Raw genomic sequence first — 13,542 nt, forward strand, 5'->3', positions numbered from 1 at the left:
TCCTGAGATTTTTAAAGAAGAAATTGGGGAAAATATCAAGCATGTAAAACACTTAAAAGAAAAATCCTTGTTTTTCAATCCAGAGTCTCAGTCATGCTTTGACTTTAAATGGAACCAGGCTCCCCTTTGTAGCATTACCTGCAGTAAAAGACTTACTTACCTGTAGGAATGCATCCTACATTTTAATCCTGTTATTGTAATCACTGCCAGCATTTATCTCTCTCTTGCAGACTCCCAGTTTGGAGTTCTTCTAAAGAGCAGAATTTGGCTGCTTGTTTTCAGCACATTTCTAGCTGGAAATTGTAGAATCCATCAGTATCTGCAGGGAGGCAGCCTCCTTAACCCTTTGACAAACCCAATGCAAATCTGCAGAATTTATAGCACTGTTTCTTCATGGATGTTTGCATCCTAAAAACTAACTTCTCAAGCATCTTGCTTCCTGTGAAGGATATATAATCTATGCCAACAAACAAATGCATATGGACATCCACTTTGTTGATGGAGAATACTTCTGAAATTATAGAAAAACTAGCTTAGTTCCTTCTATTTTAGAAAGTGTTCTTTCTGCCAGACTGTTTTTTAATCAAGATTTACATATTTTTAGATTATTTAGTATAATTTATAAATCCAGTTGTAAAATGTTATAAAATGTGGAGGTTCTGTGGACTTCTAGAGTGTGCTTGTTCCCTGAATGTATGGCACTAACATTCAGAAAAAGCATTTGTTTTTGCAGTAGCTTCAGCCATTATTTACATTGGAAGGAAGGTCTGTTATAGAATCGTGATACCTCTTTAATCTTGCCAAAATAATAAGGTAGAGCAAAGCTTTAACATCCAGCCATTCATGAAATAAATATATGACCTAAATTCTTCCACAGAGTAACTCCACTGAAGTCAGCAGAGTTATGTTAAGAATAAGTTCAACCTGATGTATGGCTTCCTGCTTTCTTAAGCAATACATGTGTGTGTGTGCTCAGAACAGAACTGAAATATAAAACCCTGTTGGGACTGGGACTAGCAGTTATCAAGCAACACAAGTATTATGTCTAAACTTGGATTTGAAGCAGTAGCTTGCAGAATGAGACTCAGAATTAATGTATAAACAATGCACAATTGGTATCTTAGCTGAAACAAAGGTGAAATATGGTTATTGAAGGAATCTTGTATGATTTTTAAATTTTTTCCTTCTTTTTATCTTTAACTATTCCAGTAACATATCAGAGAGGAGGAGAGGCCGTAAGCAGTGGAGGCAGGTAATTATGTGCTTTATTCTTCTAGGTATAAATTGTGTGCAAATAAATGTAAGGATTCTGGGAGTTCATTTGTCCTTGTAGTGATGGCAGAATAATCACTTGCAGAGATATGTTTTAGTTCATTATATTAATGTATACATTTTGGCCATGTATTTTTCTGTTTAGAAGGAAGGTATATGGTTTGAATTTTTAGGTTGACTTCCAAAACAATTTCTGTTAACCTGTAAAAACTGCATCTCAAAAAATGAGCAGCAGAGGGAGTGCTTTAACTTCGAAATAAAGACCTGGCTTACCACCTGATTAAGGGAGTAGAAATAATTAAGTCACAGCCTTTATGAAGATTAAGAAATATAGCTGCCTCACAAATGCTCTAAAGAAAGAAAATGTTTATTGGAAAAAATGTTGAAGATATAAATGGCTTATAAGGTGACATTTTAAGAAAAAAAATCTTTCTGTGAATGCAAAACAGTTAAAGCATTGCTTAAAATAGATGGGGCACTGAGGGAGAGGGAAGCAGGTTGTAAATTAACAACCACCCACTCTGAGAACCAGGTCCATTCCAGATTGAGGGTTTAACTAAGGGATGTTCACTGGGTTTATCTTATTACTTAATGAATGGCCATGGAAAAAACAGTAATTTACATTTCCTCTGTAAGGGTGAAGTTTTCTTCAGGAAGAAAAATAATGGTTTTAGCAAAAAGGCAGGTCAGAGCAGTGGTGCTTTAGTAGCACACCATTTTATTTTTCTAGGTCACATTCAAAGATTTGGCACAATGCTGAAATAATGCTAAAATCTCAGAGACCAGCTGGGCAGCAAAGTCCTGTAACAATTCCTGTTCACAGGTGGCATCTTGTGATTCCTAATTTGCAAGACCATGCAAAAATTTGGTAATTGTGAAGATTAGGCATAAAATAAAGCATTCCTAGTCTACCTGAGTGGTGTGCAGAGGTGAGGCTATTCAGCTCCTGCTGGCATATTGTGAGGAATTGCAGACATCTCTGCCCAGCACTGTGTGCTGCTGCACTCTCATGGCCATAGGAGCATGGAGAGAAACCTCTAGAACAGTTACCATGTGATTTTTGAATGGAAGAATGTGTAAATCACTGGGTTGAGGGAGGAGATGAACCCTCTCTTTCCCTGAGAGTTGTTAAAAAAATACTCAGCTAACATCCTTTGTGTTCTTTGTGCCACTGTGCTTTCTCACTCTTTCCTTAGCACAGACTAGGGGAAGCACTCTCATATAGAGGACAGAAATGAACCCACAAGTGTCTACATCATGCACAGTAATTTTGGTACTTGTAGAGAATCAACTTCAATTTTACTGTCCTAGTGTTTCAGCAGCAGTGCCAGAATCTAACAATGTAATTGATTCAAGGTGCAAATATCTGTGCTGGTTTTGTTCACTTGCATATGTAGCATTGACAGCATGTGTGATGCAACTTATTTTGTTGAATATGAAACATAGTTCTGCAATGTAAAAAAAAAAAACAAAAACCAAAAATCAAAAAAGAAGTTATTTTTGCATATGAAACTGTCCTCTGATTTCCAAGCTAAAGGTTTTCACTTCCTTACTTTATATTTGCAGTTTTTTGGAAAGGTTTAGGTTTTTTTTGCCAAGTGCAGTATGTGAGCATGTTAAAGCATTTTTCAGATTTCAAAATGTCACGGTGATATATTTCAATGTAATCCCCACTTGTGTGCTGCTGAAAAAATACCCATTTCTGTGGCAATCCCTTTTCTGGACAGGATTTGACTAATGGTAATTGTGCTGGATTGACTCCAGCTAGCACCCACACAGCCACTTGGCTCTGTCCACCCTGGCCTCAGACCCCATCCAGTAATTTAGGGAGTCAAGAAATTTGCTTCCAAGGTTAAAGATATTTGGAAATTATGATCTCAGATCATCATCAGGCTATGGAGCTATAATGCAAGCCTCTCTTGGCTACAGTTCTACCTAAATGGCTCCAATTAGTAGAATTCTCATCTCCTTGTATACATCACACCACATTTCTTACATGACAGCAGGTGTGAATGCAAAGTAAATTTTAGAAACAAAGGATCTTAATTCTCTGTGCAAAAATCCTGTGCACAGATCTTTACAGTGCTGAAACATTCTGGGATGCTTTGTCTACCCTAAATGCCTTGAGGTGTAGGTTCATTGTAAGAGCAGATTGTAGGGAGAAAAGCAGGGAATTTCAAATCAGCTGGCCTGCTCACTGCCTACACAGCTGTATATTTATTTCTGATTTTTTAAAAAAATACTTCTGTACTGAATGCATATTGGCTGGTTTATAAGCCTGACAGCAAGTCAAGCCTCATCACCTCCTATGTTAAATTGTCAGATGACATATGCATACAGAAATATATACACATATATGTATAGATCTTTTAAATGTCATTCTGAGTCTATGACTTAAGCCTGCAGCACTGACAGGCTCTATCCCCCACAAATAACTGCATGCAGCTTGTATTTTCAACTTGCAGTTTAAGAGGATTAGCATATTTTATTTTCAAAGATCATCACATCTAATATTATGGAAAATAGTTTCTGCACTATTTCAAATGGAAAGTTGCCTTTTAAATCCCAAGAGAAGGGGACTGTGTTCATATATGTGTATGTGACAGTAGCTAAAATTAACTATTTTTTTAAAGCACCTTAGTTATCAGAGGCAATTTTAAATTGAGTGGGACTGTAATATGCTACTGCATTGTTAGCAGGGAGGCTGAAGAGCCACCAAAGATTCTATAGAACATTCATCAGAGAGACTTTCACACTCACTGCAAAAATTCAGCAGCTTGGAAAACAAGGAATGCTGTTCTTTCTGCTGAGGACAGGGACACACTTTATTCCAAGTGCAGCCAGGATGCAACATTCATATCTGAATATGTTTCAGGTGGTCAGTATTCCCAAGTACCTCAAACTCCCTTAGGAGCTGAGTGGCTTTCTCATGAGCAAGGGTGTGTCACCCACTCAGCATGGTTAGTGAGATCCAAATGCTCCCAAAACACAGAGGTTTCTGTTATCTGCTGTTCCCTTTGATGCACCACAGTAGTACTAAATGATGGTGAGGAGATCTTGTTCCATAAATGACCAAGTAATTGGGAATATTCACATTTAAATTTGGCTCTTACTTGCGTATCTATCCTGATTCTACATGTGATTTTTTTTTTGTATTTGACTTGCCAATATCCTCTTTTTTACCTTGTTTTCTTTAAGAAAGGGTTAAGGGGGCAGAAAAATAAAAGTGCAATGTCCTAAGAGAAAAAAGAATGAAAAATGAAAACCAAAGTGACAGGTAAATGTTGCTCACCAACACAAAGTGTAGGCCAGCAAAATGAACTGATGCTGCCCTTGACTGCTCACTCCTGAGTGATTTAGCAAGGAACAGGTTAGACAGGAGACTTGAAAATGCTAAACAATTGAATCAAGCTGTGTTTTTCAGTGCTCAAGCCTTTTGGTACATGGTATTATTTTGGAATACTTCACCATTTGGGAAGACTGTCACTGCAATGTGAAAATGTTTTGTTTTTCTTAATTTTTGAAATGACCAAGCTTTGTTTTTAAAGGCCTGGACTCCTAAACATCAGTGAACCAGCCACTCAGCCATGGTTAGCAGACACTTGGCCTAACACAGGGAACAATCACAATGACTGCTCCATCAACTGCTGCACCTCTGGCAATGGCAACAGTGATAGCAACCTTACAACGTACAGTCGACCAGGTTAGATTTGTTTCTACCTTGCTAAGGAATCTTCTTTACAGAGTGTGTGCTTCTCATACCTGACAGAGTGCACAGGTTTGTTTGGGTTTGTATTTCCCATGCTTTTAGGCTTAATAGAGTGTCTCCTCTATGTCATGATTATGCTTTTGGTCCCTTTTTGGATCCTTTCTTGATCCTCTTTGGATCTGTAGCAGGCTTAAGGAGCCCCTGCAAAGTTCAATGCTGCCAAAACTCACACTGAACTAATACATTTTGGATTCTGAATAGAGCAAAAAAGGTAATTGTTGGGTTGTTTTATACATCCTTGTTGCTTGCATGGAGAAGGAGAAATACCAACATGATGCTAATGTGGTTTTCCTTCTGGTTTGGATGTGATGGGAAGCAAGAAATAAAACATTGCTAGAGTGCTTGCAACAAAGTCAGTCTGTTTTGGCACACTCAGACCTTCACTCTGAGTGCCATTCTGCACAAAATTGGATAGCTGGTGTTCTGTTTAGGGTGTGGGAATAAAGAAGTTAAATTCACACACTTAGAGCATTTACAAAATGTTAGATTAAGTGGTTTTCTGGGAGCTTGAGCAGGACTCAGAGAGCTCTGGAAGAAAACCTCATGAGTTCTATGGAACATATTGGAGGAAATACATCTCAGAGTGCTAGTTGTACATTTGTTTTAGGTTCCTTTTGGTTTAACCAGTGTTACTGGTGAGGAATGAAACAAGTCTTTTCCACTACAAGTATCTCTGCTGGTTTTTGCTGTTTTTTGTTAGCAGCACATCCTAGCAATCCAGAGAGGGAGCATGTAAAGTTGTGTAAGTGCCAAGCAGCATTGCCTCCTGTAATTAATGTGAAACCAGCTCAAATGGCTGGTAATTCATGACTGGTGGTAATGGCAATTCATCTCCTGCACTAATGCTGTCTGACAGTGACCAGTGCCAGCTGCTGCAGAGCAAGGTGGGAGATTTTGGCATTAGAGACTTGTCTCTCACTCTGGCTGAGGAGATCACATCCACCAGTACCTGTATAAAAACATTTGTGATTCAGGGGTAGTTTACTGTGGCAAGGAGAGACAGAGCAAGTTCTGGTAACTAACAAATTCAGAAAAAGAAGAGAAGGAACATTTTTGATTGTTGCAACCTGTTATAACATCTTGTGTTGAACTGCAGTGGATTCTCCCTCACTTTAGCTTTCATATTAAACTTGGCTCTGTCACAAAGTGTTTCCTTCCTTTCAAGTAGAACTTTGGAGCTTGTGGGTCAGACGATGTGCTCAGAGTGGTCTCTTCTTTCCTGGAAATTCTGCCAACTCTTCTTAATTCTGTCATTGTGGGCTGGTTTATGCTCTGAAGCAGCAGCGATGGATATCCCCTCAGTAGTTGTGAATATGCAAAGTAGCTGCATTTTTAATTTCTTTTAAGTATAACACTGTCTTCCAAGTCTACAGAACAGGAACCAATTGTTCCAAAAGTAGATGCCATAAAAAATCTAACTAGATAATTCTTCTGTTATATAGGTAAACCAGTTTAAAGTACTTGTTATGAGGAATTCTAATGTGTCTATGTAAAAAATGTACTTACTGCATATACTGTATTGATTATATTGCCTTACACACAAATCAGATGTAGCTGCAAATGAAAGGAAGTAAAGATGTGTTATAAGTGACACTGCAAAGATATTGCAGCAAAGCCTGAGGTATCAGGAGTGAAGAATATACTGTCTATATAATTGTCCAGTATAATACAATAGACTTGGAAAGGAGGAAAGACTAATATGGTTTCAGTAGGTGAGAGAAATGAAAACATTTAAACTCTAGAAATCAAGAAGTTGAGAACTGTGAAGCAATAAATAACAGAGGCAGTAAATAACACCTCACATAAGAAGGAAAAATATATCAAACAGTAAAACCTTCAAGAAAATCCATAGGCTGGGTGCATGAAATGTACAGTGATAAGTTCTATGTGGCATGTTCTGATACTGTTCCTTAGTCACTGAAAATGTGGATTGGTGGTTTTCTTACACAAGCATTATTTCATTCCCCTTTCTCGGGTAATATATCTCTAAAAATATGTATGTGTTAGGGAATGTTTTTGAAATTGAAAATCCTCTATGTTTGCTAGTTATTTCATTTAGAGTAATGGTAAAATCTTGAATTCTGTATGTAGTTTGACTTGGCATCCTCTCCAGTAAATTCATTGTGGATACAGGTAATGGATTTTGGATTTTGAATCAAATCCATTAGCATAAATACCATTTCTTTTAAAAGAGGAAAGCTATATTCCTGGTGAGTGTTATGTAATTATTGATGCATTAATCAACTGGAAAATTAGAATTTTTTGCTTAAGGATCATTGAATGCTAGTTCCACTAAGCCTTCTAAGTGGTGGCCCATGGACTACTTCATTCAGTATTCTCCCAGTGAACTGGATGTGGAGAAGAAAAAATGTGTGGGTTTCTTGTCATGCAGTGGCCAGAGAACATGGCAAGGCAGGGACACTGTTTAATGCAGTAGTGGCCAGAGTATCAGCACATGTCATTTTACTGTCTGCAATAAATGGTGGTCTCAGGATGCAGTAAATGTCAGAAGAATGAGTTCATGCTGTCTATACCATTTATCTTTAGCATACAGGACAATGTATTACTGTGCTATTACATACTTTGCAATATACAAAGCAACTGAAAATCAGCAAAAATTCCAGATTGCTTTTTCTGCCTTTTTTGTTTCAAGTTAAAATATAAGATTGTACAAGCAAACAATGATCAAATAAAGACTTGCTACTGGGTACTGAGTTACCTTTTACATTGTACTGTTTTTCTTTAATTCTCTTACATGTAATGATTTTTAAGGCTGTTTTATGAAAACCTGTTGTATGTCTGTTTCTTATCACAAGAGTGTCTAGATACTGTTGGGGTGGCATGAGATGACAGTCTTATTTAGTTATTCCCACTGTTAAGTTTTGGTTGAATTTTCCTTGCAATGCAAGAGATTTAAATCACAATAACCAATTGAATATAGATACTGCTATGAGAATAATGTCTAAAAACATGAATATTTATATGGAAAAGGCCAGCAAGGTAAGTCATTGTAGATATAATTCATCAGGTCTGAATTTACAGTGACTCAGAACAGTGAACTCTACTTTTGGAGCAGTAGTGTATAAGATAAATAATATTCTGTAAATTGAATAGTTAATGGAAGTATCTCTGCCTCAGTGTGTCTGCTCCATGGATTTGAGCCATGTAGTTGTGCAGTAAGGAAATGTTAGAGGGGGTTTCGTGGAAAGCCTGGTGTGAGCGAACAGAATGACCTTTTCTCTTTTCTCTCCTCTGTGGTTAGCCGATTGTATAGCAAATTACAACAATCAGCTGGACAACAAGCAGACAAACCTGATGTTGCCTGAGTCAACGGTATATGGGGACGTGGACCTCAGCAACAAAATGAATGAGATGAAAACCTTCAATAGTCCAAATCTAAAGGATGGAAGATTTGTCAGCCAGCCTGGGCAGCCCACTCCTTATGCCACCACTCAGCTCATCCAGTCCAATATCAGCAATAATGTTAACAGTGGCAGCGGGGACACGAATGAGAAACACTGGAAACCCTCTGTTCAGCAAAAGCAAGAGGTTCCACCCATACAGTACAACATTATGGAGCAAAACAAATTAAACAAAGGTGAAGAGCTTTTAGCTTGTTTCTCCTCTTTAGGCATCAGAGGAGTTTTGACCTTCTGGTTCTGGGAGTCTAAAGCTTTAAGGTTCAGCAATTACAGGCTTCTGTGGTGCTTTTAGACTTCTGCCTCTTTAGATTCAGAAATACACCGTTAGCAGTGTCAGAAAGTTAATTAGCACCACCATAACCTTTCCGATATTGAATTTATTGTAAAATATAGCCAGCTGTATCTTTAGAAAAGAGTTAAATAAAATACATTTCCTATGGATATAAAATTAATTTAAATTAAATAGTAGTTAAGGGATTGGTTAGGACAGAGGCCAGATATTTTATTCATAAGCCAGATGCATAGTAGTCGCATTATACTCTACCTTAAATTTTAAATAGGTCAACCCACTCTTCCCAGTCGTGGATGGAGACTCATTAAATCTACATGTTCATGTAAACGAATGAAATTTTGCATATCAAACTCTGTAAAATTGTATTGTGTTGCACACTGGGGACATAAATGGAGTGATCCAATTCATTTTAGACTTGTTCCTAGCAAGTCTTCAATTCTTATATTGAGAGGCAATGCTACTGCACACAATTTTGGAAACTAAATTCCTGTGTTACCCTGACTGAAGTCTGTGGATCCAGAAGCTAAAAATAAATTGATTTCAGTGTTAACGGGAAACATCAGAATGTGCTTTTGAGGCCTTGAAGGCATGTTTCTTTAATATACTGTGTGGGAGCTGGAAGAAATAGGTATGTGATTTCTTCTTTCTAGTCCTCCAGGCTACCATGCAACTCTTTTAATAACCTGATTTGCAAAACAGTATCCCTAGGAGCTGGACCCATTCTAACTTGGAATTTTTTTATGGATTGTTATAACTCAAGTGATCGCATAGTGATAAGTGATCCAGTAAAAAACATTTCATTGCAGGAATGTTGATTTCTCTACAGGACCCATCTACTCACAGAGGAGTTCAAAGGGCAGTATAAAATGTCACACCATCCCTTGACATAAACATGCCAAAGGAAAATTCAAGGGTTTTGGCTCCTTACTAGAGGGTGAAAGCTGTATTTTTTGTAATTGTTCTCTTTCATGAACTGTGTATTACGTACCTCTTTGGGAATTAAAACATGTTTGGTTTTTATGTGCTGGAAGATACTGCATCTTTCAAACTGTGTATATTACAGCTGCATATTCTCTAGCATATTGTAGTGTGGAAAGGCCCCCTTAAAGCATTGTCTGCTGACAGTCATATATACATATTTCAGAGTGCTGATTTACTGTTTATCCTCTGTGTAAACATATGTGGTATGTAGGGCTTCAGCGTGGTCTGTGGAATGCAACTAGGCTGAGAAACTATTACAGAATACACTCTGGTGTGGAATTTATCATTTTGCTCTTTTTCCCATGCTTACATTATCACAAACATTTCTGCAGCAGATGGGGACTGAATTCTTAGTTTTGTTTATTTTTGTTTTGGTTTGCTGTTTTATGAGTCAATATTCTGATCTTGGTTTTCTCATTTCCTAAGTCAAAGCCATCTTGCTGCTGATTATACCTGTAGCTTTTGTGATGGGAAGTAACCATTTTGATGAGTTACATGCTGTGCTTCATTGTCACTACTTTATGTCCAGTGGTTCTGTTTATGACGCAGTTTTATTTGTTGTATGAAGAGTGACTTATCTCTTTTCTGTTCTCTGTAAATTGTAATTGCTTTTTAGCACGAGAGTATTGTTCTGCCAGATGAATATTTTACTTCTGATGAAGTTTTACAGATCTGGTTGCCAGATCTAGATATAAAAGTAGTAAGTGTATACCAAGTGCTTTGGAAAGCAAAGTGATGGTAACAGCTATTAGCAAAAAATGCCCTGCCTGTAGAACCTGCTTAATCCAGTAGAAATAAAAATATTCTTGGAGCCAGCAGACCTGAAACAAAGACTTCTCCTGCTGTAAACCAAATTCAGTTATTGCTCCAGCAAATTATTCAGCCCTTGTCATACACAGCTGACTCCTATGTGGGTGTGTCACCTTTGAAATACCAAAAAAAGCTACCACAGTCCATTGGTTGCCCTGCATGCATAAATCAGGTGGGGACCATGGAAAATCAATCAAGGTGACAGTATTTGTATGTGAAATGCTCACACAGGTGATAGATAGATAGATAGATAGATAGATAGATAGATAGATAGATAGATAGATAGATTGATTTATTCATTGAGGCTTGATCATTGCAGAGGCTGTGTGAAAACCCTGTGCATAGAATTCCATTTTACTGCATTTTAGCTGTGCAGGTACTAAGTTCCCATGATTTCCCCTAAGCCTAATATAAGAGGCAAGATAAAAATTAAACATGATTGCAGGATAATTTTTCTTTCACAAAATGAATTTGTTTCTAGTTCACTATTTTCAGGAGATCTTACTTTATATTACTGTCAAGTATGTAAAAGTAGATGTGTTCCTGAAGGGCAGCATTAACCATGCCATTAAACTTGCAGATTACCGAGTAAATGACAACATTGCTCCAACTATTCCCTACAACCAGTCATATGACCAGAATACAGGTGGATCCTACAACAGCTCAGACAGAGGCAGCAGTACATCTGGTGAGTACATCTGCAGTTTTCCAAGCCTTTGGCTTTGTGGTGTTTGGATGCTGTAGCTGTGGTTAGCAATATTTACTGGGCACAGAGAAGGAGTGATGGGGAGGAATCCATGGACAGTAGATGTTGAACAGCACAAAAACTGTCCCAATAGGTGCCTATATTTCTGTTGCATCCTCATGGTTGCTTAGTGTCATCTAAATGTCAGCTAAGTAACTGATTTTCCAAAATTGTGAAAGTCATGAGCTCGAATGGAGGTTGGATTTCCTAAGGCAAGTCATTGCAGTTTCTTTCCAACCGTCACCAAAAAAAAAAAAAAATTAATTTATGTGTTACCTTCCTGGTACTTTAGTGCTTTAGTGACTTTTTTTCCCGTCTCTTGGGTCTACTTACCCAATTCATGAACCAGCTCAAGATACCACAGCAGTTGAGTGATACCCAACAGAACTCTGCTCTAAGAAGTTTTTCGTTTTGTAAATTAAACCCATGTGTTTAGTTTGATTAGTGGTAGAGGCACATGAGCTAAACCAGAAACTACACACAGGCTTGCTTTGAGGCTTTACTGTAAGTGTGGTAGTTAGGCTGTGTTTATTTACATCAAACCAGTTCCAGGGTGAGTTCAGTCACAAGTGCCCTGAACTTTACATCTACTAATCAAGATGCAGACTTTTCCCATTCTGTTCTGCTGTTGCCTTTGATAGTGCAGTTGCCTTAATCCCAACCTGTGCTTTGTTCTGACCAATTCTAACTAAGGCACAGCAGAGATATCAATATGTTGATGAGCCCTGCTGTGCCTCTGGATGATCTGAATTCTCAGTGGCTGGGATGAGATAAGCACAGCTCCCAGTTCTCCCAGCTGCTCAGCAGTGTTGTTCTGAGAGACAGTCTGCAGCCTGTTCCCAGGTCTAAAAGATCAGGATGTGGTGCTGAGCCTGTGCTCAATGATGTTAAGACTTGAAATGCAGCATGAAACATCTTGGGTATGAACCATGCAAATTAACAATGAGAGAGTGGTGTTCTCCGTGCTGATACCTGTTAGGGTTATTCATAACTCTAACAATTTATAGTCCTATGCCAAGGACTCCAGCAGGAAAGAAGAAAGGTGGCCATAGTAATAAATTAATTGTGTTGAACCATGTATCTATCATGGTGCTTAGGATACAGAATGCAGGTCGCCTTGGGATAGTTAATGTCTTGCTTGACATACTGAGATACCACAAAAACAATTGTACATAGCTAAAACATGTGCATCTGGCAGCTAATGTGGGACAATAATAATCAGAACTACTGTCAATAAGAGTGGAAAATCTGAGATAGCAGAAGTGAAAAAAACAACCTTCCTAAATCTCACTGCAGTATATTTAATCGTGTATATAACACTTTACTGTGATAATATAAAATCATGCCTCAGTTTAAGAGAGAAATGAGAAGGATTCTACAACATCCTCAAAACCACATTGACTGTATCTACTTAAAAGGAGTTTATCTATAATGAAGGTGTAACAATAGCAAAGAAAGATTAAAATGTATATATACCAAGGAACAATGGTTGAGCCAGTTGTCATCATAGCCATGTCCACACTCAAAATTAGAGACCACCTGAATAATTTGTCTTAGTTGAATTTTTTCGAGCTGTTAAAGCTGCACTGCTTGATTATGAGCTGTAATTTTCCGGTAATAGTAGTTGAAAACATTTGTGAAATACTTCATCGATCTTTATTTTTCCCCTGTTATTTTAGTTCTTCCAGCAATTATTTTCAACTGCACCCACCATTTAGACTAAAAGTAGTAATTTCATTGTGCCTAAAATGTTTCAGTGGACAAGTACAAATTACCTATATTCAGTGACTTAATGCAACAGTAGAACTTTAATAGATCATATCTGTATCATATTGTATTTTAGGTTCTGGCAATTAAATAGGATAAAGGCACTTCAGAAAATATGTCTACAGCTCATTTGTTTTAGATTATAATCTTTAATGTAATTAACAGAAGTAGGAAGCTCACTCTTAATGACATTGCTTGTAGAATTCATTTATGGTTTTATCACATTTTGAGTGTTTATTAAAACAATTATTTTGTATCCCATGTGTTTTTTTCCATGCTATGTAAAGTTTCTGGTTAAATTCAACCACTTAAAATGTAGATCAATTCTACAAAGAAGCTAGAAACACAAACTAGTGTAAAAAGGAGGAATGCAGATATGCTCCAAACTGAGCAAAAGAGTAAAATTCCCAAAGAATGCAAGAGCATCGGGAAGGGACTACAGTTATTTTGGTTTTCACAGCTAGTGCTGAGGAGAGATTTCCAA

At 37.6% G+C, this 13,542-nt stretch overlaps 1 protein-coding gene across 1 annotated transcript in view; it reads left to right on the forward strand.

Moving 5' to 3' along the window:
• The window catches only part of ROBO1 (roundabout guidance receptor 1), a 580,691-nt gene that overhangs the window by 548,220 nt on the left and 18,929 nt on the right, over nt 1-13,542 (forward strand). The window contains exons 20-23 of the mRNA XM_056496975.1: nt 1,210-1,252; nt 4,821-4,975; nt 8,304-8,639; nt 11,127-11,234. Of these exons, the coding sequence (XP_056352950.1) occupies nt 1,210-1,252; nt 4,821-4,975; nt 8,304-8,639; nt 11,127-11,234 (642 nt within the window). The remainder of the gene's footprint in view (nt 1-1,209; nt 1,253-4,820; nt 4,976-8,303; nt 8,640-11,126; nt 11,235-13,542) is intronic.

The sequence above is a fragment of the Oenanthe melanoleuca genome, chromosome 1, assembly GCF_029582105.1.
Source record: "Oenanthe melanoleuca isolate GR-GAL-2019-014 chromosome 1, OMel1.0, whole genome shotgun sequence".
Taxonomy (NCBI): domain Eukaryota; kingdom Metazoa; phylum Chordata; class Aves; order Passeriformes; family Muscicapidae; genus Oenanthe; species Oenanthe melanoleuca.